A 26,080-nucleotide genomic window follows, 5' to 3' on the forward strand; every position below is an offset into this window, starting at 1 on the left:
ATCGCTTATTCCCAGCATGGATGTGAGTACTGGAAATGAATTGAAAAAATGTAGCTACACCCCAAAAGGCCCAAACACTGACTTGCACATTGCTTTAAGAAGCAACTACTGAATAAGGCACATGCTGGGCCCTATGTGCATAGAGCATTAGCTGCTACTCATTCAGTACAGCTCAGATTATTTGCTTCTTGTGGTTCCTGTCAATTTATAAATGGCATTTTATTCTGATTTTGCTGGAAATGGAGTTCAAAGCAAATACAACAATACAAGTGCAGAATGTATTATGCCAGTAAGTTTATATCAGAATCCAGAAGCCCAGTGGGGAACAAGTTACTGAGGCTCAGAAAGGATAGTACTAGTAAAGTCTGGCTCTTATTTTCTGTGACATTTTATCTGAAAGTCTCAAAGGAAGATAAATACTATTATTTTTGTTTTACCAATGGGGAAATTGAGGCAGAGAAGGGTGACTTGCCCAGAGGCCTCATAGAAGGTGTGTGGTAAAGAAAGGTTACCGTGGTGAGGATAAATATATTTTGATAGTCATTTGGGGTCATGCTGGCTATCTGCTGTCCTTTGATGTGAGCCAGGAGGCTTTTTTGGCCTAAAGCACTGATGCAGTTTTCATGGAGAGCTAATGTCTTGGAACAGCATTTTTTCCAGATCCTGTTATTTCAGTACAAGGCAAGCTGTTTCTCATGACCAGGGTCTCAGCAGATCTCAAAACCTTTCCTCTAAGACCATTTCTCTCCTTTGCTTTAAGCAGAGCAGGGTTTGGATGACAAAACTGGAGAGCTGTTTTGGGAACAGAAGGCAGATGAGATGGATCACGTCATGGAACATGAACATGTTTTCCTGGAGTTGCAGTTGTGCTTCCTCAGCCTTTTCCTCTTTTCTGTGCAGTGAAGCTCTCCCTGTCTTTTAATCGCAAATGAAAAATTTCTACTATCAGAATAATAGAGATTTTGCCTGCGGGTGCTGTGATAATATGAGGCTGTGGCATGTACACACAGATATGTAGAGCTGTAAAGAGATACCGAGGTCAGTGATTTTGCAGTTCTCCTGTACCCAAAATAGCAAACCTTTAATGTGGGAGCCTTGGAAATGCTCAGTCCCTTCAAATACTTAATGAGATATGTTGATTATCATCAAATGAAAATTACTTCTGTTGTATGATGGGGGAGAAGAGAATTTAACTGGCCGCAGTGAGAAGACAATTAACAGACTTCAGAGAGGCACTGGGGTAGTCAAGGTGTTGTTACAAGAGCATAACTGGGAAATGATGGATAGATCAGGTTATTATAAGCATACGGTGAAACAGAACAACAAATCACCACCAAATACTACGGTATGATGGGACTAAATCAGCCAACACAATGAGCAAAGCTCTGTTGCACCATCACGGTGCAGAAATGTTTGGTTTTTACATTTTTGGGAGAGTTTAATGGTATTCCCTCCCTCTCTCCACACACAAAAACATTTGTAGTGCAGAAAGCTTCACTTGATTCCTAATTTAGGAAAATGCTGCACAAAAACTCCTAATTATTTTTCTGCACAGTTTACCAGGGTAGTATTACACATTTTGGCTACAAGAAAGCACTGTAATAAAGTAGTTCTTTCAGCCTGTTGGCAGTATACAGTCCAGCCATCAGTCTTGTAAATGTTCCCATAACCATTGAAAAGTTGAAATAATTTGGAACTGTGGCTTAACACATTATTAATCACAGAGCAAAGGGTTTGCTCTGATTTCACCAGGCATACTAATGTAAAAAAACCTGTGATCTTCTCAGATGCCAGCGCAGGGATAAAAGCACAGCTAATCATACGCTGCTCCCATGACTGAATACAGGTTTCAAGCCCAGTATTTCAGGGAGCATTCCTCAGAGTTTGGGCAAGTATGAAGATTTTTCATTTAACAAATCCCTTTGTGAACTTGGCCGGGTTGTTTGTGTGCCAATGTGTGTGTGTCCCCCCGTCCACGAGTGAAGGAGAAGCTGCTTAATATCTCATTTACTTTCCTGATTGATAATGAGAAAGAGTCCCCTTGTGAACTGACTGCTCTAGCTGTGATGTGTGCCACTTGGGCCAACCAGTGATCCCATTTCTACAAGCTTTCAACCAGCCAGCTAATGGGTCCAAAGCCCATTAGGTGATGGCCCAATCCAAGATTCACGAAAGTCAAAAGTATCTTTTTGCTGCATTTCTTGTTTTTTGGAAAGGAGCGGTTTAAGACTGGATGAGAGTGGGATGAAAAAGTCTCTACAGGAATGGGGTTGCTCAGGATCCCTTACCTATGGGGAATTTTTCCAGTTTTGCCTGTAACTGCTGAATCACATGAATGTTTCTGAATCCAAGTGTGGTAATACATATGGAATGACAGCAAAAGAACTCATTCAAAGGAAATCAGCCCAAGGTAATGAGGATGTCATGTCTTGGGTTATTCATATTTAAAAGGTATAATTCAGCTTCATGAACTCTACAATACCTAGCAACAATACCACAACAGCTTTCCACTACATACAGTGCCATGTTCAAGCCAGATCAGGCTGGCCTGCTGCTGTCTGGGTTATTGTTGTACCCTGAACTAAATTGCTGTGAACAAATATCTCAAAAGAAGGAGCACAATCAGAGACCTCACACTGCAAAACTCCTGAATAATGCTGTAGCTCATGGCTCTATTGCTAACGGGAGAAAGATGGAGATTAAGATGGCAGCTGCAGAAGAAAATTCACTTTCCAGCCTTTTTACACTGTCATATTTAAGAGAGAAAGCTGCAAGTATAACTGATGAGGTATGATGCTTTAGAGGAGGACAGTTTGGATTTGCAAGAAGCTTTGAACATCTTGTTTTCCCACGAGCACTGCCATCTCCCTTGGTAAGCTAATTTTAAAAGTTAATGAACTAGATCCTTCAATGTGCTCATGCTGCATTGTACTGCTTCAGTGGTGCAAAAGAGCACTAAAGCAGTCTCCTGTCGCTGGAGGTTTTCCCCGTCCCAGGGAACGGCCAGGCAATACGGGAAGGGATCTTCCATGAGCCCTGATATAGCCGGAGCAAAAACTTCTGGGGAAGATGTTGGGTGAAAGTTGTAACCATACATCCTGATTCTGAGTGACTACTGCCTTAGGGCTGTAGGCTGGCAGCAAAAATAATTTTACAAGCTACAGATAGAGCAAATATTCCCAAGACTAGAGGAGCATTGAAAGTCTCCAAATGGTGTTTTGCATTGCCACCACTCCTCCACCCAATCAGTAGATGTGGGTCCCTGCTACTTTTGACTGCATACTTGGAAGAAGGTGTGAAAAACAGTGAGGGATAAATGATTCCTTGCAACTTGTTTCCTCAGCTGTTCTGACTAAACAGCCAATTCCTTTTTTTTAGTGTGAGTTATGCCTACTGGCAGGTTGCTGTGGTCAGTGCACACTGCACTGAGTTAGGCACCAACTGCTCTGGGACGTGAGAGGGGATGCTGACCTAGAGGGACATTGACATATCCACTGTGCAGTCAAAGGGGAATATAAACTAAAGCCTAGCGCTGAGTTGCACTGTCTACCCAAATCCTGCAATGCGCCCACTTAGTAACTCCATACTTCCATGATCCAAATCAGGGGTTTTGGAAGGTTTTTGTAGACACCCTGGAAAACCACAGGGTGCAGCAGCAATAGTGTCCATTAAAACAGCACCAACTGTGATAATGTTTGTCAGAAAAAAGAGGAGGCTGGCAGGGAGCAGTAATACATTTAGCTGGCCAGTTTTAATCTGCTGTCTTAAGACAGTCTGACTCCAAGCCAGGGAGAGACACTGAAAGAGGGACTGACTGCATGGAGAGAGCCCTGAGCCCCACTCTTGTCATTGTGATGAGAATACAAGCCCGCAGTAAACCAACATCAGTAGGGCATCTAATAAAGGAAACAGCAGTGAATATGTGATCAGTCTGGTCACTGTTACAACTTGGAGCCATCATATAGCAATAGTTTAAACTTTCTGCTGCTTAATTCTGTCATCATCCAAATGTCTAGACAGGTTTCCTGCTCTTCCAATTCAGACTGGTTGTTTTCCACGCAAGATCTTGATGTTATTGTTGCTGTTTTTTAGTTGAAGGAACAATCTTTTTGGAATTAGTCCGAAACCAGAGATGTGGGCACAGTTGATGGTTGTCCTCCATTTCAGGCAAATGGACTGACTTTGGGTCTAAATAATCCTTCTTCATCTCCTACCTGGGCACTGCAATGCATTTTTGCAAGGCATAAAGCCACAGGTCCAATCCATGACGAATGCTGAAGCACTTCCAGAGACTCATCTTACCTGTCGTTTGATTTCTATAGCAAGAATAAAAACCTGTGCCTATTTTCAAGATGTGCATTACCTGAGAGCAGAACAACTGTGAACTGCTTGCATCTTGGGTAAGGATGGACAAAATGGAACTTTTCTGTTTTTACAGAGGCAAGAGACTGAGAAATAAACTCCGATGACAACTGAAACGCAGTAGTTTTCATCTGAAGTGCCAGACAGGCATTTTTTGTCCTTGTCTTTTTAATACAAACACAGAATAGCATAGATCAAAGATAAAAAAGAGCCAACCGTCACATCTGACACACACTTCTGGTGCAGGGAGGCTATGGACCACTTCTGATACATGTCAGTTGTGCTGCATAGTCTTTAGACACTGCAGCAGCAGGGATCTGTCTGAGAATGGGACAAAAAGGATCTCCCTGGGTAGACAGTAATGAGACCAACAGGGATCACTTCTTCCTGTGAAAAGCACCATTTACGAAAGGAGTGTTGTTTCTTGGGGCAGTCAGGAAGGGGCTGTGGAAAAGGATACAGCACTGAGAAATCTGAAGTACAGAATAGCAACTTGAGTGGTCAAGAGCATTTTTTTTTCCCCCGCAGCGTACAAGAGTTGCTGTGGACAAGACTAAAGGACAGGTCTGAATCTTCCTTTTCTGTTCTTGTGCCAGGTGTGAGGAAGCAGACAGTCAATCAGCTGGGCCACCTATGCGTGGAGTGGATGGCTCGGTGGGACAAAACCTCAGAGGTCATGACCATCTAAGCAGGTAGGGGTGAGGGATGATTGTTTTGCATTAGGCTTTGATACTCTAGAGGGGACAAAATCTCTAGGATAACCCAAAGAGTGCTGCTAACCCACTCCCATGCTGCACTTCCCTGAAGGACTCCCATGCAGGAGCAGCACAGATAGCACCCAGGCGGAGCAAAAATGCTGTGTGATGGAAAATTGAAGCTGTAGAGAAGTGGCCAGCATAGGAGCAGACATGCTTCTGCCTTCTAGGTTTGTATGGCTTTACAACGTGTCATAGAGAACTTCAGAAAGACATTTTCATTCCAGAAGATGTTAGTCCTAAATCTCAATGTTTTATGGCAACATGAAGAAGCATAACTCTCAGGGTGTACCTGTAGGCTGACAGCACCAGAACACAACCTAGAATGTGAATAATGATATCTGGAAAAGTTTTGAACTGTGCATGTCAATGTGACCTACAAGAGCAGAGCAAGTTACATGTTCAGCAAGTCTGTGCATGCTTTTTCTGTGTCGTGAGCCATTCTGGTCCTGCTACCAGTTGTACGGTTCAGCATTTTGAGGTGATCAACTCAGGTAAATCTGAGTTGAATGTAAATCTGGCCTGTGTGGCAGATCTGTCTTAAGGGAGGGCAGTGGGGGAGATAAAAAAACTTTCTTTACTTTTTCTTTTTGTCAATTCCTTTCCTTTTATCTCATTGTCAGAGAATGACAGATGCCAAACTGACATTTGGCAAATGTGTCAAACTGACACACCATCAGGTATAATTCTGAGCTGAATGAAGGCTGTAATTTGATTAAGGGGCTCTGACAGGTTTTGAAACAATGGCAGTGTTTTAAGACCGAACCCAGAGGATTTCATTCATTAATAGTGTAGGTGCTGCATAATACAGTTTTCATAAACCTTTATTACTGTAGCAGCTGGAACATCCCTCTGTCTGCTCATCCTGCTGAATTCAGAGGGACTGAACAGAGCTGAAAGATCTTGTGAAAGGGGCAGCTAATGAAATGAAACTTCAGGGAGGTTGCATTCAGCAAATGAAGAGCTGCAGTGATTTGATGGCTGCTGAGAGAGCTGTGTGGAAAAGAAGCTGAAACTCTCACAAACCACAGAATTGGTTTGAGATTAATTTCTCAGGTCTCAGTTCAGAACAGTGCCGCAAACTTAATAAACTGGTGTCACTTGACAAAGTCCATAATTACACATGGGGGCTGGTATAAAACTACTTGAAACTCAGCAAATTTGATTGAAGTCCACGATGCTGTCAGCACAGATACCAAGCTTGAAGTGAAAAGCTGAAGGTCGGAATTGAATAGATTTTTTTTCACCTGTGCTTTCTCAGGAGGTAGTAAAAAATTGTTCTCCTGTGTCCTGTATGAGGGCCTTAGCACCAGGGTGGGAATCAGGCATGTGGGTCAGACTTAATTGCTCTTAGCTTTAATGAATCAAGTTCAGCTGGACACTGGTTTGCAGATGGGGTGGCCTTATGGGTTCATAAACTGCCCATCGTCTGCAATGTCTTGGCTAGAAGACTTTGGATATAAGCAAGCTAGTTAAAATAACTGAGTAGTTTTCTGTTCCTCCAGCACCATGAAAGACATGGAAAGGAAAGGGCTCCAGTTTCTCTCTGATGGAGCCAGCGTTAGATTACTGGGCTGACAGTGCGACACGACTTTCACTTCTTTGGAGAGAGCCAAAACATCGTAATAACTGAAGGTGTCTCCTGGCCCCAGGGAGAAGGAAGACCCAATCCTCTGTTAGAGGGAAGGGAATCTCTTTTTCATTCCTGCGAGTCTACTTCAGTAGCACCCACGCACTGTTCCTTGTATTGGAAACTTAATAACTTCACTTGAAAATCATGTCTTTTTGATGGCAGTGGAAATAACATGACTTTTAAACAAGTAGAGGAGACTGTCACTGAAGTCGAGCCAGTTATGTGGGAGTCAGATGATTAAGGTAGATATGATGTAGGAGGGAAGAAATACTATCATTTGGAAAAAATACTGTATTTTGAACAGGTTTAATGTTCTCTTCCAGGAAAGTGGGGTTGTTATTACTAAGTGCATTACCAGCATTAGATGCAGGGCTTGATTCTCTGTTGATTCTCTGTAATTGTTCACATCCATGCAAATTGCCTATAAAATGAGTCTAGGTTGTTACTGAGTTGTACAGTTGGAGTCTAGAGGAACTGTGTGCTCGCTTTTTCAGATGTAGAAACAAAGAGGCAGAGAGTGAGGTGAGAGGGAATTGCTCTGTCATCTGGGACACTCCGGTGTCTGACTGTCTGTCTGTAATGTGGCAGCCCAGGGATCTATTTTCTGATGTGTTCATAAGGTCAGTTTCATTCTTGTTGGCCTGACCTGAGCCCTAGCTCTAGGCTGTGTGATGCTATTCCCATTTTTTCAGGGGGAGAGTGCTGCCCCAGCACAGATAATTTGCCCCTTCCAGGGTTCCTGGGCTTTAGAGTCATGTGGGGTCTCAAACTGGCCTCTGAAGCTGCAGCCCAGCAGCCTTAGAGAGGCTGTTGTTTGGTGTATGCAAACAGCCGCTTAGTTTATGTCTTGACTAAAGATGTGCTCAGCACTTCCATGTGCAGCAGTGCCCAAAGCTGGCACCACTGCAGGCAGCCCAGTGCAGCAAGAGCAGAGGCAGCATCGCTGGGCAAGCCTGCTCCTGCATGTGAACTGCAGCAGCTGGGCGCCAGCTGATGCTGAAAGGTTAATTCTTGTTCTGAAGCAGGTTTCACCTCTGCAGCTTCAGACCCTCTGCTCCTCTCTTTGCTGCCCACTGAAGATGTCTTGCTTTTGCAGTGTGGCTTCTTCACTGGGCCTGTTGCTGGTTTCACGCTGTGAGACAAACGCAAAGCCAAACAAGACCAAAAGACTTGGATCTGAGCATTTTTTTCCCCACATCTTTTTCCAATGTGGAAGCAAAGAGCATTGTGCACAGTCTGGGATTTGAAATTTAGAGCTTGAAGTATTGATATATAGGCTTGAAGTACTGCTCACATGGTGCCTTTTTTTTTTCCTAATCAAATAGTCTTGCTTTCAATTACTCTAACCTGAGAAGGGGGGAAGTAGAAAACCTGCACTGAAAACCTAATAAATTCAGCATCTGTGATAGATTTAGTGTAATATCTTATGGTCTGGATGCAATAAAATCTCAGTGTAGTGATTATACAAGTATATTAAGGCCTGATGATGATGGGGTTAGACCTAACTCAATGCAATAGGATTCTTTCTGTTGATTTCAGTGAACTCAGGGTATTCTCACACACACAGGCAACTGCTTCATCTTAGGGTCTCAGCATTTTAATATAAACAAGTACCCTCTGGGCACAATACCATTCAAAATGCTGTGTTTTACTATCAAAATGGTTTTGTGCTATAAACAAAACTTCTCCACAAGCAAATTTCCTTTTTTCCTCCTTGACAAACCTGTACAACTTCCAAATGGGTAGAAAAATTAGATGAACCATAACCTGCACTCTAAATACTTTATGCCACATTGTAGAAAGCAGCTATTTTCTTAACACAATTACTGGTCTCTGAGTTTGCATTGAAGGAGCTAACCGACCCTGAACTATAACCAGGATGACAACCGACTGCTGTGTAACTCAGCCTCTGAGCCCACAAGATGTTCCATGTTAGGAAGTATATTTTGATTTGTATAAATTTCTCTACTTTTCTCTAGCTTTTCTTCCCACATATGTAAACACCATAACCACAAAATTAGAGGACCCTGTTACTCCTTTGTCACTTTGCCTTGGATTTGAGTGACCATGTATATTTAAGTGGCCTCTGCCCAAACACTTTCCCTGGTATTTATTGCAGTTTATCTTATAAACTCTGTTTTTTAACAATCTGTAGTTAAAAATTCATTGAAAAAATTATATTTCTTCCTTGGCAGATTACAACTGTTTTCAGGGTCCTTTAAGCACCAGACCTTCAGACTCACGATAACAGAAGTTCAAGATTTTACAGTCTGGAGAACAGAAGGGTAGACCCCAGTACAAATACTACTTTTACAAGATTTTCTAGACTGAGCTTACTGTAACTACATGATGTAGATGGAAAATACAATTGATGTGTATTATCACCACCTGCTTGGAATATTCTCTTTATATCAACATGGCTTCCAGTTGTAGTGTGATGCTACAGGGTCTTATGATAAAGACATTACAACACATATTATAAATGCCAGTACAGATTTATAAGCCAACCTGCATATTTTTTTGCTTTCACAGGACCAGTTGTACACTGAGTGCTAATCTTCTGCCAGTACACCTGTTCTTCCTGCTCAGTGCTATTTTCTTCTCCTTTTGTTTAAACAACCTACAGGTATGTTATGTATTTTGTCAGTTTAAGTAAGTTATGTACATGCTCAAATTAAAAATTAAATTGCTTTAAAATTGATTTTTCCTTATCTTCTCAAGTCCTGCATAGCTGGAATAGTGAAGATAAGGGATTCTGTACTGTATTGTGCTATTTTTACGTGGAGGGTACCTGGCTGAAGTGCACTACTCTGCCAGTGGCCAGTGGTAGCCCTGTGCTGGCTTTTTTTGGGAAATGAGGGTGAAGGGTGTTACTCAAGGGCAGACTCCAGCTGCCTTGGGACTGCCTGGATCTCCATGGGGTCCTACAGGTGTGATATCGCCTGCATCCCTGCAGGACAGTGCATATGTTTTTGGTGTCCTCACATCCTCCCAGGTGCCTGGGGGAAATGTAGTGGGTTGCTGAGGGTCTGGGCTGTGAGGAGGGAGACAAATGTCTGGCTGACACAGAAGGTATCCATAAAAGTTGTGTAGTGTCACTCTCAGTATCTGTTGAATAGACTGCTGAGAGGCAAACCAGACCTAGAAATGTTGCCTGGGAGAGGATGAAAATGTGAGCTTCTGTTCTGTTGAGGCTGCTGCATTCTGCCTTGCTCAGCTCCCCAGGCTCCCTTCTCTCAGGTCTCAAACCATCAGTCATTGTGTGACCACGTTGCAGCAAGGAAAGAGCCATCCTGTGAGCTGGGTGTTTTGGCACCAATTTGCCGAACAATCTCTCTCACATTTCCATCACACACTCAAAGCAGTGGTTCCCATTTGGCACAAAGTGCATTGGATATTTATTAATTTGGTTTTTAGATGTTACTTTTTGCTATGTCTTCATTTTTCCAAGGTTCAGGGGCTCTAAGGTAGGCTTAGCATAAACAATTGCCGAGATGGCAGAAGAAACTACTCATACCAGAAGCCAGTTTAGCTGAGCAGCTCTCTTACATCCTCGTGGATAGATACCATGATTTAACTTAAATATTTTGTATATATTTTCATCCAGCTGTTTTGTACACACACACACATATATACTTTACCCTTACTAATGTATAAGATGTGGTATTGCCATAGTAAGTTAAAGACATCACTCCTACTCTATGCCTAAGCGCTTCTCAAGTGCCATGAGCCATCCCTCCACTTTCTTGCAGTTCCTCATACCAGCCTTCCTCAGGCACACAAATCCCGTTTCAGCTCGGTGCAAATCAGCCTATAATTTTTCACCTCTAGCTTGGCTGCTGATATTACATCACTGGAGATTTACATTACTGTTTTGGCCCCCAAAAGATGAATGTGGTCATTTTGTGTTCCCTCCACATGAGTTTCTATGTCGCAGTGGGGCATTGTATGAAGCTGGAAATCAAAACTGTATGAAGAACATGGGAATGAGAGACTCACAGCACTAACCTATCATGCCCTGGCTGTTCTGCAGTCCTCAGGTGGAAGATGCTGTATGAGTTGCTGGATAGAAAATACTATGATTGTTTATTGCTTTCTATGCATTTTATTTTGGTTGCTTTGCATCAGTAAAACTTGGCTGCTGTCTTTTCAGCATCACAGGTTGGGCTGTTGGCCTCTTCAGAAGACTACCTGGAAATATTAAGATTGTCTGCTGATTGGGTCCTCCTAAAAGGAAGTGAGAATACAAAAAAAATGAGGATGTTCTAGCATGGCAATGCTAGAATAGCGATGTCCAGACCTCATATTATAAAGAGGTTTTCTTGCTCAAGAAAACTCCTTGCTTCTGAAGGGAGAAGGGCTCAATCTGGAAAAAATTTCCAGGGGAACTCCTGTAGACATTTTAATTTTTTTTGCTCTAAGTGTTTTTCTGGTCTGCTTGATGTGATATTTACATAGTGTAATGAAAGTTTTTCCAGAGAGATCTGATCTCTGTCTTGGCTGCCATAAAGAGGATCATCCTCGAGATCTGTGTGTGTTTACAAGAATCCCTAGCTCTCTGCTCTGGTTCTGTTGGCATTTAAATGAAATCATTAGCACATATTTGTAATGGACCTGCTATACCTGGTGAAATTTCGGCTCTCGGTTCCTTTCTCTGTAACAGATTATGCACTAAACCACATATGACAGATGGAAAGCGTGGAAGGAGGCAGTGAACTGAGTACATAAGAAGAGGAGAAAGAGTAAGGTGTATTTTCATGGACCAAACTTTTTTGTACATAGTGGTGTTTGTATTTGATGTGAACAGTTTGTATGATGAAATATTTAAGATTTGTTGGGGCTGTCTTTGTGGAACAGCTTGTTCCATCTGTACACAGAAGGAACAGTGGCTGTGGAGAACAGAATGACTGCAGGGCTGCTGCAACAGTGTGCCCAAGGGAAAGAAACCCTGCCTGATACCACCGTTCCTCCCGTAGGTATGGAGTCCCCTCAGATGTCGTGAAGTCCCATTTTAAGTGACAAAATTTCCAGTAAGGGCACTTTATCTAGATTATAAACATTTGTCTTCTAATCTTCCATTTCCCTTTTAATTGGAGTGTTAATTGCTTCTTCTCTGAGGCCATTAGGGAGCTGACAGGCATTGCACAGCTCAGTTTGTTCCTTTAGGGTCCTAACTCAAAGGCTACCAGAGACTGAGACCTACTCCGCAGGTTTGGGAGAGCTTTGGATCAGGCTCAAAGTTGTATATTAAACCTTTGATACACATTGGTAGAGGGTGTTTCCGGACTGGGTTTCTACCACTGATGGCTTTTGAATACTGGAAGAGTATTTCATATCCCTTTGGAGGGTAAAGGAAGGCAGATGTAGCAAGGTAAAGATTCATGTTTTGTGTCTTAAAACCTGGATCTTGACTAATTTAACAGGGTTTTAAAACCCTGTTGTAGTTGTGTTCAAGCCCTGAGGGGAGAGTCTTAAAGAGGAGTTTGAGCACAGTTATAGAATAAGCTGTTCTGGAGCAAAGACAGGCAGCTTTCATTCAACTGTTTCTAATTAATCTGAAAGTTGAAAAATGAGTACTGGATCTATTTTGAAAGATCTGTCTTTTGAAAGGACTTAGATCTTTGCCTCATTATTCTTTGCTACAGAAAGAAAAACAAAAGCAGTTTAATTGTAAAATCTGAAAGGGGAACAGATCATTTGTTACTCTTCCGGGGAATAGTTGGAGAAGGCCAGTTGTGAAGAGTGGGCTTGTGCTCACCCTGCACTAGCTGCTGTGATGCCTCCCTTGAGCTGATGGCAACCCCTCACTCTTGGTGTTGGCTCCCCTTCCTGCCCCGCCCCACGCTGCAGATCATGGTGGAAGCGCTGAGCGTGACCTCTTTGCTGCGGTCCTGACACATAACCGTAACGGTACTCACAGCCTGTATTTCTAAAATGACTACTCTGCAAAAATGCTCTGGAAAGGCTTGAGCTGCTGTAATACGGGCGCACAACATGAGGCCAGAGCAATCACTCGTAAAGCATCAAACTTGATTAGTCAGGTGCTGGCAAACTGTGGGGCAGTTGTGTTATGAAGACAGCTGCTGGCCTCTGTCTTCCCAAGAGAGCCTGCCCTTGACCTATGCTAGGAGAAGGGCATATTCCTCAGACTGCAAAGCTAAACCTACTCCACCTCACAGCTGTGTAGATGTGGCTACTGCTTTTGAAGCAGATTTTTGCCCAGACAAGAACCCTTGGCTGACTTGAAACCTTTGGCTTTGGACTCTTCTACACTTTTTCATGGCATCCGTCATGGCCCTATTGGCAGATAGAAACTCATTGCTGCACCTATTATCTGAAAAAGTAGGTAATTTGTTGTATTCTCACTGTAAAAAGAGACTAATGGAAAAAGAATCTGAAAATTATGAAAACGGAAGGGGGATTTTTCCCATCCTGGAGGTCTAAGGATAATTAATTAATAGTTCTTATGCGAGTGTGAAAAAAATTGAACCTAATGGCTGGTTAAAAACAGAGGCAGCACAATTTGATTGGACTGGCTGAGTAATAAATCTTTTTTGTTATGGCAGTGCCTGGCAACTCTGCCACAGTCAGACTGATTTTTCTCCTTTAGTGGTAAGCCCCTGTCTCTTCAGTTCACATTAGTACACATAGTCAGAAATGTGGAATAGAACTTGTCAACCCTCATGTGCCTTAGGAGTTCCCCCAAAGACAAATCCTAAACATCTTGACTCCGTCACTAGATACAAGGCTACCAGTAATGGTGATGATGATGACGACAATGATGATGATAACAATAATAATGATAATTGAGCAATTGTTTGTTGTTGGATTTTGTGTTGGCAGCTTGAATCACACAAAGCATGTCCAATGGAGAGAGAAGCAGGCAATCACAGCAATGTTGGATGCCCTTCTCAACCTCCCTCACTGTCTAGAGGGGCAGAAATATGCAAAAGAGGGTGACTGTGGCCAGGGGAATGGGATAAAATCCAGGACAAGTAGGGAATGCTGTGACTTTGTGCAATCTTTGGGTGACTTTTCAAAGCCTAGTTGTCTGTTGGAGCACAGCCTTACAAGTTTAAGATTTCCTCTTCCATCAGACCTCCTGGAGCAAAGCTTGGTTGCACAGGCTGCCTGCCTGCCCACAGCAATCAACTCATGCTCCTTACCTAGTTCGGCCTCCCCTCTCTGAGGCACTACTCTCTCCCGTGGTTCAATGCTGGCCACAGAACAGCTTTCAAGTATATAAAACACAGTTTCTTAAGTGGTGACAAGGGAGAACAACACAGTCTGTTAACTGGGCTATTCATTTTTCAAATGCATTCAATACTTCACAGCTATAAAATACTAGGAGGAACAGGCTTTGAGTTTTATAATTACAGACTAATTTAGGCTGGAAGGGACCTGTGGAGTCATCTGGCCCTACCAACTGCACGAAGCACAGCCAAATAGCTTGAGTTGCTCAGGGTTTGTGCAATCAAGTTATGGATGTCTCCAGGGATGGAGATTCCCCTATCCCCCTGGGCCTCTGTTTCAGGGTCTTACCAGTTTTATGATAAAAAACCCAAAGGTTTCTGTGTGTCTAATCAGAATTACTTGCATTGCAACTTGTATGTGTTGTCTCTTGTCCTGCCACCCTGCCTCCAACTTATCTGTAATCTCCCATTAGGTAGGTTCACATAGCAATAAGATCCCCCTGCACTGTCTCTTCTCCAGCTCCCTCTTCCTCTCCTAGTGCACGTCCTATGCTCCAGCCCTTGACCATCTTTGTGGCCCTGCAAGACTTGCTCCAGAAGTTCATGTCTATCTTGTACCAGGGAGCCCTGAGCTGGACACAGCACACAGGAGGTGGCCTCACAAGTGGTAAACAGAGAGTAACAGTCACTTGCCTCAAGCTGCCGGGTACAGTTTTACTAACACAGCCCAGGATGCAGCTGGCCTTATCCGCCCTAAGGACTTATTTTGGTGTGTATCATTCACTTGTTTAATAGTTTGTGCTAAGGGCTGTGGTTTAATGAAATGCTTAGGACTGTGTTTGCAGAGATTTTTACTCATTTTACTCCAGTTAATTTAGTGTGGACAGCAATGTTCATTGTACACGTGAACCTGAGCTCATTCATTGTCTCAGGAAGCCTGTACCTAAGGGCAGAGTTAGGCAGTGGTGCTTGCCAGCTTTCTTCCTCATCTTGTCTTTTTCCTCTTTTATTCTCACTGTCACTTTGGTGGCATGAGGGACATGCTGGACTCCTCCAACTCCGTTTAGTAATAGCTATGAATTGAATGACAAATCCCTGAGGCTTTGGCTCCCCTATGAGCCTTGGCCAGTGCCATGAACTGTCCTGGAGCAGTCTTGGCTGCCCTTTCCCCTTCCCTTGCTATGATGGTGGCCTGGATTCACCCTGACCTCACCCTGACCTCCTCTAGTGCTCAGGGTGTGAGGTCAGCTCCTGATCAGCGCTGTCCGGGGAAGCTATTTGTACAGTCCATGGCTTTGTAAAATTAAACTGCTGGGAGGAGCCTGGGAGCCTACACCCTGGTGTCCTTTGCAGGGCAGAAAATCCCCTAGAGTGTGTTTTACCTTTCCCACTATTTATTTCTGAGAAGTCAGTGGAGCTGATCCAAGTATTCCTTCTGAATTAGTTTTCTAAATACAATTTTGTCATTCCTTAGAAATCTCAAACAGGTTTCTGATAACCCCTGAAAATCTGGTTTTGTTGATTTATTTAATTTTTGCTTTGTTTTCATGTTTGGAATGTATCTTTAAAGCAAGTTTCTTCATTTGGATAAGTTGTAAGAATGTAATATCTCAAATTCAACAATCCTATATTTATTAAAATCCTATTTTTTAAACAAAAGTTTTGTTCTATTTCCCAGAAATCCCAACAAATGAAAATTACAAAACCAGGAAGAACAGAAATCTCGGAAAACTTCGTGGCTCAATTTTTTTCTCTAATTGTCTTGGGAATGGCAGGAATGAAGGTGAGAGGGTGAGCAAGTGAGAGCACAAGGCTGATCACATGAGATCTTTGTGCCTTTCATATTTGTTGTCACAGCAGTTGCCTCATTGTTCCCAGAAGATCCTCTCTCTTTCCATCTCTTCTGCCAATACAGCATGTTTGGAGAAGTGAAGAGTGGAGTACAACCAGAAAAATGAGATGTGGGTTGCTTGGCGGCTATACAGGTTGTTACAGGATAAAATGTTTTTTATATCAAAATCAACTAGTAATAATAAACTATAGATGTTCAGCATCACTTGCTGGGACATTAGTGCTTAACGGTAAATGACTTGTTAAATTAATCTGACCTGTAAACTGAGAGCATGCTGCTTTGGATATAGCTATTTGGTAGCGTATTCTCACATTGAAGCTCTGTATTGTCCTCCTCACTTAGTGAAAAAAGCAGGCCAGCCTCCCTCCAGGTGTGCAGCACACATTAATACTGCTATGAATTGTAGGTAGGAGTCCTGAGAAATGCGTGGCTGCTCAGTATAAGCAGTCCTTCTGTGAACACTGTAATAGGTGCCTGTGCTGCTGCTTGGACTTGGGCTCGGGCTCACCAGCATGGTGTTAGTTTGTTTCTCGCCAGTGACACGAACGAGCAGCCCTCTGAACCCCCTTTGGCTACACAGATAAACTAGAGCTCAGCTGCTTTGTAGTGAAAAACAGGCAGAGCACACCTGTGAGTCTGAACCTGCATTTGATTTTCTTTGACATGCCATGGTTGAGACCACTGAGACCACGGCAATTCTTTGTGATCTGTTTTTGCTGGAATCACTTGAGGACTTTTTTGTAGTGGCCTCATGAAACCCAGAAGCTATGCCATAATGGGAGTTTATAGTGCTGTCAGCAGCTTGCTAGGATAGCAAGCATATACTTGTAAGTCTTTTCTGTCTTTCTCATGTACTTTATGTAGCCAGTGGCTGTCCATAGTCTTGTTCTTTTTAATCTGTCAAATGTTGATTTTGAATTTCTGGTTTTCTTAACAGCTTTGCTTGCTCATTCCTCAATCTTTTAAGTCACTTTTTACTTTACAGTTCCTGCGCTATTCAATTTTGTGAAAACTTTCTGCTGAAGGTGAATAATCTGCTTATATTCATTAGAAACCAGTGTAAGTATTTGTAACTTTAGAGAGGTCTTACTGTTATCAAGGAGTGTAACGTAACAGGTTTATCCTTCATTACAACTCAGAAAGACAGAACAGGAGGAAACAACATTATACATCTGGAAATGAATAAGCACCAAAGGGAGAAGCAAAAAGATCTTTTAGAAATATGGGCAAGAACAAAGTTTGCCAAAACTATTTCCCATGGTTTTGAACTGCAGGCTAGTTAAGTATGCTTCATATCTGGAGATCGAACACAAGCAAACAAGATAATCAACATGAAAGAATCAGTTAATTTTGGCAAAAGTTCCAGGGGTGAGACACTGCCCTGACTCAAATCAGTGTGTGCCTGGGATTTCACTGCAGGTGCTCAGCAGCCTCCGTCTCCAGGTTGGTAACAACCTTGGATGACCAAAAGTGAAAGTCTAAAATTAGAAATGATAGCTATGTTTTTCCTCTTCCAAATCAGCTGTTTCAGTGCTGACCCTTCATTTACACCATTCCAAGACCAAGTGAACAAACTGAGCATGCTCAGGTTCATAGCTGTTGTCTTTAAAAGTGCTCGGGAATGTAAGAAGGCACTTCATTGTCCTGAAGCACTTCTCAGGGGGGGCTCAGAAATCATGTCTCCACTTTGCAAGCAGGTGAAAAATGTTCAGTGAGCTAATTCTGCCTGGGGAACCCTTCGGCCTGGGTAACAGCTGCTGTGCCCTTTGCAGAGGATCATCCCTTTAGTTTTGCAAAGTGAAGATCTTTGTGATGGAGACTGTGTGGGTACAGGGGACAAAAGCACTGCTCAGTGCAGCTCAGCCTCTACTTTCTTGGTCCATGAAGTAATACACAGTCATTCCTTGGTGTCTGAGCTGGGTCTGGAGTCCCAAAGACTCCGCAGTATCACCTTCACAGGCTCGTTTCTTCTGTGCTAAGACTGTTGGAAAACACAGTTGCTTGAGGCTATGCTGGGGGCAGCAGTGTTTGTTACGTGGCTGGCACCGCAGGGTTTTAGGGGGACTCTGCCAGTGGTGGTGGTGAGGTCTGGGCTGGTCAAGGAGGAGGGTGCCAGCACAGCTTCCAGTTGTGCCCTTCTGCTAGGGAAACTGCAGCAGGGCCAGAGTTAAAGCACACCTTTGTGATCCTGTCATTTCTCTGGCAGTGGAGATCATGAGCGCTGCAAGGGATAACAAGTAGGCTCTCGAGTAAGAAGGAGTGGTGAGCAAAGACCATGTCTCTCTGCTTGCCACTGCACTAGGAAAGGAACAATGCTGACAATGGAGGTCTACAGAAGTGTGCAAAGTACTGGAAACTGCCCTTTCTCTCTGCCCAGAGTGACTTACTACCAGTTGCAAGGACATGATGTGCAAAATGAACCTCTTCTTCTGCAAGTTTTATTTACGCTCAGACCAGAATTATTTAATAATATCTAATTTGCTCTAAGGAAGTGTTTTTAATACAGAGGGGTCTCACACCTGTTTTTTAGGAATCTTACTTTTTAACATATGAGTTACTGCCTGAATCTGAGTATTATATCTGAACACTTATGGTTGAAGGAGCAGCTGTAGTTGTGAAGAGCTGAGCAACTAATTGGTGAGAAAGGTGTGAAAGATGGACAATAGGCTATTATCAAATACTAGGTAACATGTTGGTATAGTACAGCACTATTCAGAGAATGAAACTGTTAAGACATGTAATCCTTTTTCCCTGCCTTCGCTGAAAGTGATGCAGACTCTCACTAAAATTTTTGGTTGAAATGCTCATAATCAGCACATCACTTTTCTCAGGAACTTTGATCCCTGACTTCTTGCTATTTTGCATATTGTTTTGGCTATTGTGAAATTGTAATTGCCTCATTTAAGCCTTATAGCCTCCTTCACCAAACAGACTAATCTTTTCTACCTTTAGAGAAAGCTTCTTGAAAGAACCATCGCAATGAAATTGGAGTGCCTTTCTTTGCCGGTATTCAGAACTCCAGCTCACGACCGCAATCACTTGTGCTAACATCCCTAATTTTCTCTGTCAAATTAATAACAATGAAACATTTTGTTAGAATTAATAAAATGAAAATGTGAGCAAGGAACATAAGGGAAAGGGGTTGCTAGCAAGCACTAGGGAAATGTGGATATATGAGAAGGTGAACCTAGATGTCCAAGCCTAGCGCTTAGCTTCAAGAGATATTAAAACACTTAGAAGGAAAGAAAAACTGAAGACTGGAGAGCCATTGTATTCTGACCATTCCTGAAATGGCGATGATTCAGCTTAGAGCAGAAGCCATTTATTCTTAAGCCTGTTTAAACTGCATTTCAATCTACATTGGTCACATCCCAGGGCACAGCAATCTACTACAACAAATCTACCTTCACCGGTTGCCTTGCAGAAACACTGGGGTGTGAGAAATCCTGGTTCCTATCTTCTTTTCACCTAAGTCCCCTTAAGAAGCAATTTGAGAGCATAAACTTCTATTCTTGGAAGAGCAGTAAAAAATTCTAGTAAAAAACTGTAACCTGAGAAAGGCTTATTTGGAGAGAGAGCAAAGTCTGCTGAGATCTTTTGAGAGGTTGGAACTGCTAACATACATATGAAAGGGACATATTTGTTAGGGCTGGGCAAGGATAAGGTGTAACTATGGCAGTTCATCAGGGAGAAATAAAAAAGACAATAAATCAGTTGGTCAAAGGGGCTGTAGTGAAGAGCAGGAACAGCTTTATACATTGTTTGTCTAGTCAATAGCGTCATTTACTATATAAATAACCATCTAAGTGAACTTTTTATTGCTTTCCACACACATTTTCCACAGCTGGCAAGTGTGTTTATTTATGTATCTATAAACTGTTCTGCAAATATTGCTCTCAGGCTGCCCATGTGTCAGAATTATAAATGCACCCTATTACAAGTTTATTTGTAAAATTATCCATATGAACCTAAAGTTCTCTGTCTAGCTTTGTTGCTTAATTTTTGACAGTTATAAATATGCAAATAACTTTCCTTCCTCAATACTGTTCCAATTTTCATGTTTTTATTTTTAGGCAGAGGGAATTGCCAGAGTGTCATCTAGTGCACCCTACTGGCCAGATATAACTTCACCAAGTTTGAGGGTCTTGCTGGCTTAATACTTTGTATTCCTTTCCTGTGTTAGAAAATGCTGTTTTCTGTAAATTAATGCAAGTTTTAGAGGAGGGATTTGAACCAGGCTGCTTAAGATTCGGGAACCACATTACCAGCAAGGCTACGGGCTTTTCAGGATACTCCTCTTTCTCTCTTTCCTTTTTTTTTTTTTTTTTTTTTTTTAATGTAAATCCCTCTTTCTGCTTCTTTCTTCCTCTCTCCATTTCTCTAGCTGGTGTAACATACCTTACTTTCCCACTTCACCTCCACAAATTTAAAAGACTTTCCTTTTCTTGGTCCTCGTTTCTTTCCTATATCAGAATTTGGAAGTCTTGTTTAATTTTTTTAAATGACTAGTTTGCTTATGATGGTAAGACCTCCAATAGATTTAACTGGGCAAAAAAACCTTAAAAATTTTAAACCTATTGTTGCAAAGAGGCTATTAAATTATCATAACGAATTCTTAATTGTCGATTTTTTAAAAAAATGTAAAGTAATAAATAAGCTCTTCCGATCCAAGCTTTTGTGTCTGCTGTTTAGCGGAGACAGAGTTCAGGATCTCTGAGCCTAGGTTCTTTTGTTGGTTCAAGGAAAAAAAATAATTTTCTCAAATTCCATTACTATAAATATGCATACTTTAACAAATGTCTTAACTGGTTTCTAACAAATCTCTTAAGTGGTCTCCAGAAAATAATATGAAAGTAGTAGTAATACTTTAATATAAACCAACTATTTTGAATGGCAAGTCTCAAATACTGCTGAACTGAGATCAGTGTGTTAGCCATGTTCTTTTCATTTGCATTCAGTGTTACAGCTCTCCCATAAGGAGCAGAGGGATGCCAGAATCCTGCTTTTTAAGGCTGCATAAGTGCGTGACCAGACCCTTTGCTGGTATGGGGATATTCTGTCAATGCCACAGCTATAGTCTGACACTAAACAAAGCTTAAGTGCCTCAGAAACGGCTTCCCTATTAATGGTGGATGTTACTTCAGTTTTTGCAGAGTTAGTATCGATTCTTGCATCACACTGGCATTCCTACCTGCTGTTAGCATAGTGGGAAATGGAACAAGGGCTGCAAAAGGTGGAAATAACAGATGTGTCCTTCAGATGATATGGTGATGCTTGGTTGGACTTTTGCCCTTTGATCCTGAAGGCTCAGTGGTTGCTTCATGGCAGCCTAACGGTCTTCACACCATGACTGGGTTTTTTGGACACTTGAGAGATGTGCATCAGTGTCAGGAAAACCACAGGAGTAAATCTTTGCAGGAGTGTTATCCTTTGAACCCAAAGGGATGTTTTTGAATGTCATTTCAAATAAGGAAAATTGCATATTGGAAGGATCCATAACAAACCTTTTAAAAAACAGTCTTATTTTGGGTTTTTGCTGATGCTGTATGAAGTAGTCAGATTGACTTCATGTCTTGTTGAAAGTGCCCTGTTGAAGATTCTGCCCTCAAAGTAATCTTCATGGTAGAACGAATGTGAATAGTCAAGGTGTAGTGATGTTTCCTAAGCTGATATTTTGGTTTCTGTCTTGGTAAAGGCACACCTACTTCTTTTTGCATCTCAGAAAGATATGGTGGTGCTTCCAAGGAGAATTACGGAGTCCTTGATTTGATCTTTCTGCTGATTTTTCGGTTTGGTTAATTATTTCAGTTTCATTTAATTAGATGCATTATTCTTCATTTCCTGTCCTAACATGCAATGCAGAGTTCACGTGACACTACATAAACTGTTGTGTTTCATACTAGAGGTAGATGTGCTTTTGGAGCCCTTAAGGTGGAAAGTATTATATATATAAAAAATGATATCACCTGCTCAGTAAAACTTGAAATAGAAAAGTGTCAATAATTAACAAAAATAATAGCAAATGTTTATACTTAGCATTTACCACTGTGTAACTTCTCATTAAAGGGATAAATGTCAGAGTGGGGAAGCGCTGAAAATAGAGAAAGGATTGTTTTCACTGATCAAACTTGGGAGTGGCTTTTCTGGTGCATAACATAAGCTAATGTTCTCAATCTGGTTTTGACCTATGAGCAATGATACTGAACGATGATACTGCTATAGCTGGGGTCACAATTTCTTAGCTTCAGCTTAATGTTTTTATATCCCATGACTTCGACTGTTGCCAGGTGTGATGGTTAGTGTGTTGCGTGCTTTCCAGGGCTGGAGATCAATTTATAAGCAACTTCCCTTGCTGCTCTCACTCTACATTGGGTGTAAGAAGGAAAAGCGAATATATTTCCTAAATTTTTTTTTAGTGTTTGCCAGGATGTAACTGGAAAATATTTGTAATTTAAAAAAGGGAAAATGTCTAGTTTTGGTGGAAAGTTGGACTGATTGCACCTTCAACAAAAATAACCCAATATGTGTGGGCAAAGCACAGAACAATGGCTACTTCTGCACAAACATATTTGAGAAATTGTATTGGTAATCACAGCATTGATTTTTCTGATGCCACAGTTCAGCGGCTTTATTTGATGCCTTCCCCTCATATCTCATGTAGCTGTGTGCTAGAGGGCTGACCCAAACAGAACAAAATGGAACAGCTTAAAATAGTAAATGTAGTTTCCTCTCCAGTGCCAGGGTAACACCTTAATCCTGGATGGTTTCATTGGGTTTTCAAATCACTGCATTCAGTTTCTATGTTAATATGGACTCTTCTACAATTTTAACTTAGAATTTGCCAGCCCAAGCAGTCTGAGAGGTAGCCCTCTCTGGTGAAGGCTGATAATGGCTGAGTGGCAGCTATGATCAGTATCAGAGCAGGAAAGGACAGCCCAGAGAGCCATGTGAGCGTGCAGGGGTGAAGATCAGGTAAGGGAGGGATGGTTAGAGCAATGAAGAGTGATGAGGCTTTAGACAATAAAGCTACATTTGATGCACTGCAGAAGTATACTGTCTTTTGATCTTATAGGTATTTTTGGTGAGGTGGTTTTTATACTTCTACTACTTGCCAATGACTTTTCTGGAAAACATGGTGTTCAGTAAACCTGAATATATCCATCGCTCTTTGGGATATCAAGTTCATTTAGTTGCAATTCAGAAATTTCAAAATGGTTTCAGCTAACAAACAACAATTTCCTCATCGTCTCACCTGAAGGTGATGCGGATGTTTGAAACCTCTGTGCCTACTGCACGTATCAGAATCACTAAATATTTCATCGTGATTTCTCTTCAGTACCACCTACTTCCTGGAAAATTTGGAAGCCTTACATTTACCACTTCAAATTCTCTGCCAAGTTCCTTTCAATTTTTTTTTTTGCTCCATTTTTGTCTCACACGTTTATTATATGGTGACAAATGCAGTTTTCTTCTGACACCACATAATAGATGTGTGAAACACACACACATGTTCTAGTAAGAGACTGCTCTTTATTTCCTGGCTCCAGCTGCAAAACATGAGTCAGGGTTAGAAAGGTTGTACCTCTGTCAGAGATGTGTAATCTGCATCCTCAAACTTTCCTAGCTTTTGCTACAGTAGTGGGGTAAAATGGCAAATCTGTTTTTAATATTTCTATACTCAGTGTTTCCTCCTCCCCAAGTGCATCTTTTCTTCATTTTATAATCACCATTCCCTTGTATTGATTATATTTACTCACTTCAGAGACTGATGCTATCAGTAACAGGAAAGAAAAAAAAATCCCTCCAGTTCCTAAAAGAAGTATGCCAGCACTCTGACAGTGGGAGGTACAGCAGTTTTAGAGGAAGCATCCTTCTACTATTCTGGCTTAAATGCAAAGAAGAAACTTTACTGGTCCATTTGCTGTGAATTCCAAGCACTATTTTGTCCCTCTCAAGTTGTCTTGATTTCGGCTGGGATAGTGTTAATTTTCCTCCTATTAACTGGTGTAGTGCTGTGTTTTGACTTTAGCATGAGAATAATGTTGATAACACACTGATGGTTTAGTTGTTGCTGAGCAGTGCTTATACTGAGTCAAGTGAGTCAAGGACTTTTCAGCTCCCCATGCTCTGCCAGGGGCACAAGAAGCCGGGAGGGGGCAGAACCAGGACAGCTGACCCCAACTGGCCAAAGGGATATTCCGTACCACATGATGTCATGCTCAGTATATAAACTGGGGGGAGTTGGCCTGGGGGCAGTGACCACTGCTTGGGGACTGGCTGGGCATTGGTCAGCAGGTGGTGAGTGGTTGTATCACTACTTTTCCCTGGGTTTTGTTTCTCTCTCTCTTGTTGTTTTCCCTGTAATTACAATTTATTACTATCATCATTATTATTCTTATTAAATTATTAAACTGTTCTTATCTCAACCCACAAGTTTTCTCATTTTTGCTCTTCAGATTCGCTCCCCGACCCCACCAAGGGCAGGGAGGGTGAGCGAGTGGCTGTGTGGTGCTTGGTTGCCGACCAGGGTTAAACCATGACACAAGTGAGATCCGATGTTCTGCTGTATAATTGTAGGTAATGACCAAAAAGCCTCTCAACCAGACTCTGGTGACATAACATGACTTATTTATATATACCAGCTTAAAGTGTTCTGTACACTTCTGCAGTATGTAGTGGGCTTCAGTGAAATACAAAATCAGACAGATCATTTGTGAACTAAAGTGGAACAAGCCCCACGTTACAAGTTAAAAAAAACCCAAGTGAACAAACAAGCAAAAGGAGAAAACTGAACACATTATCACTTCCTACTGGATCCAAGCAGGCTAGGAATTTCACGTGTGAGGCAGTTATTCTGTAGTTACCCATGTGTGACTGGGAGCAGCAAGAACTATGGTGCTTCCATGTTAATCATAAACAGAGTTTTGTACGGATATTTTTTTCTAAATCATTTTATCCCACAAGGTCCTAGTGGTTGAGTTGCTCCTGCAATAGAACAACAAATAACTGGGTGACATGCTGTGAAAAGTTTAGAAAATGAGAAATGCTATCCCATTTTCCAAACAGAGCAGAAACAACACTAATTCCATTTGGCAAGGTGGAACAGACAATTAAACTGGGCATGCTTTTAATTTTGAAGCTAACCAGATAACTGATGCCTTTTTCAAATGTAATGACTATTGAAGTGATTCCTTTAACGTGAAGCAAAACCACTGATTTTCCTTTCTAAAATTAAAGCATTTACCTTATACAAAGTATAAGAAATGTTACCTGTTGCCTCCACCATTCCTTCTAGGATTACAACAATTTCTAGCTCCTCTTTGGGCAACTGGGCTTTGGAAATCTCCCAGAAAGGACTCTGCTGGTTAATTTCATGGCTGATGATCAGTGGTGAAACCAAAAAGAGACGATCATCCCCTGTGTAATAACCTACGTTGATATCTGTCTGGTTGAGTGGTATAAATTCCCCCTCCTTTGTCTGTTTGGATTTGATCAACTTGGCTCGTATTGATGCCTCTACAATGTGTGAATTCCTAAGGTCTCCTACTCGGAACATCAGACACAGCTTTCCATCCCGCATGGAAATAACTGCGTTTGTAGAAAAAACCAAGGTTTCTGCCCTCTTCTTGGGTTGGGATATTTTCACAAACATGCAGCCAACCATGAAAGCGTTGACGATAGAACCTAAAACAGACTGCACTAAAAGCAGAATAATTCCCTCAGGACACTTGTCCGTGATGACCCGGTAACCATACCCAATGGTGGTTTCTGTCTCGATTGAGAATAAAAAGGCTGAGACAAACCCATTGAGGTTGCTGACGCATGGGGTCCACGTGCTGTCCCCTATATGATCCATATCTCCTCGCAGGTAGGCAATTAACCACCAGATCATTCCAAAGAAGAGCCAGGTCACAGTGTAAACCATGACAAAAATCAACAGGTTGAACCTCCACTTGAGATCGACTAAGGTAGTGAAGATGTCAGTCAAGTAACGGTAAGTCTCTCTGACATTCCCATGGTGGACGTTGCATTTCCCATCTTTCCTAACATACCTCTGGATTTTTCTCTTGGCACATTCTTTGTTTATATTTTTTGGCAGATCCTCTCTAGCTTGTTTGGGCAACTTTGGCTGATGAATAGTGACAGGGCTCTCTATGTCCTGCTCCATTGAGTCTTCTTCCAGTACGTTAGCTGCCATTAAAAAAAAACAAACAAGAAAAAGGCAGGCATTATTTTTCTTATTATTTCTCTAAGTCACCACACAACTTCTTCCTGTATTACTGAA

General features: G+C 41.8%; 1 protein-coding gene across 2 annotated transcripts in view; it reads right to left on the bottom strand.

Annotated features, from left to right (window-relative positions):
- The window catches only part of KCNJ6 (potassium inwardly rectifying channel subfamily J member 6), a 170,523-nt gene that overhangs the window by 18,597 nt on the left and 125,846 nt on the right, over window positions 1-26,080 (bottom strand). For both annotated transcript variants that reach the window (XM_064471734.1, XM_064471744.1), the window contains one exon: window positions 25,066-25,986. In XM_064471734.1, coding sequence (XP_064327804.1) covers window positions 25,066-25,986 — 921 coding nt within the window. The remainder of the gene's footprint in view (window positions 1-25,065; window positions 25,987-26,080) is intronic.

The sequence above is a fragment of the Phalacrocorax carbo genome, chromosome 1 (assembly GCF_963921805.1).
Source record: "Phalacrocorax carbo chromosome 1, bPhaCar2.1, whole genome shotgun sequence".
Lineage (NCBI taxonomy): Eukaryota > Metazoa > Chordata > Aves > Suliformes > Phalacrocoracidae > Phalacrocorax > Phalacrocorax carbo.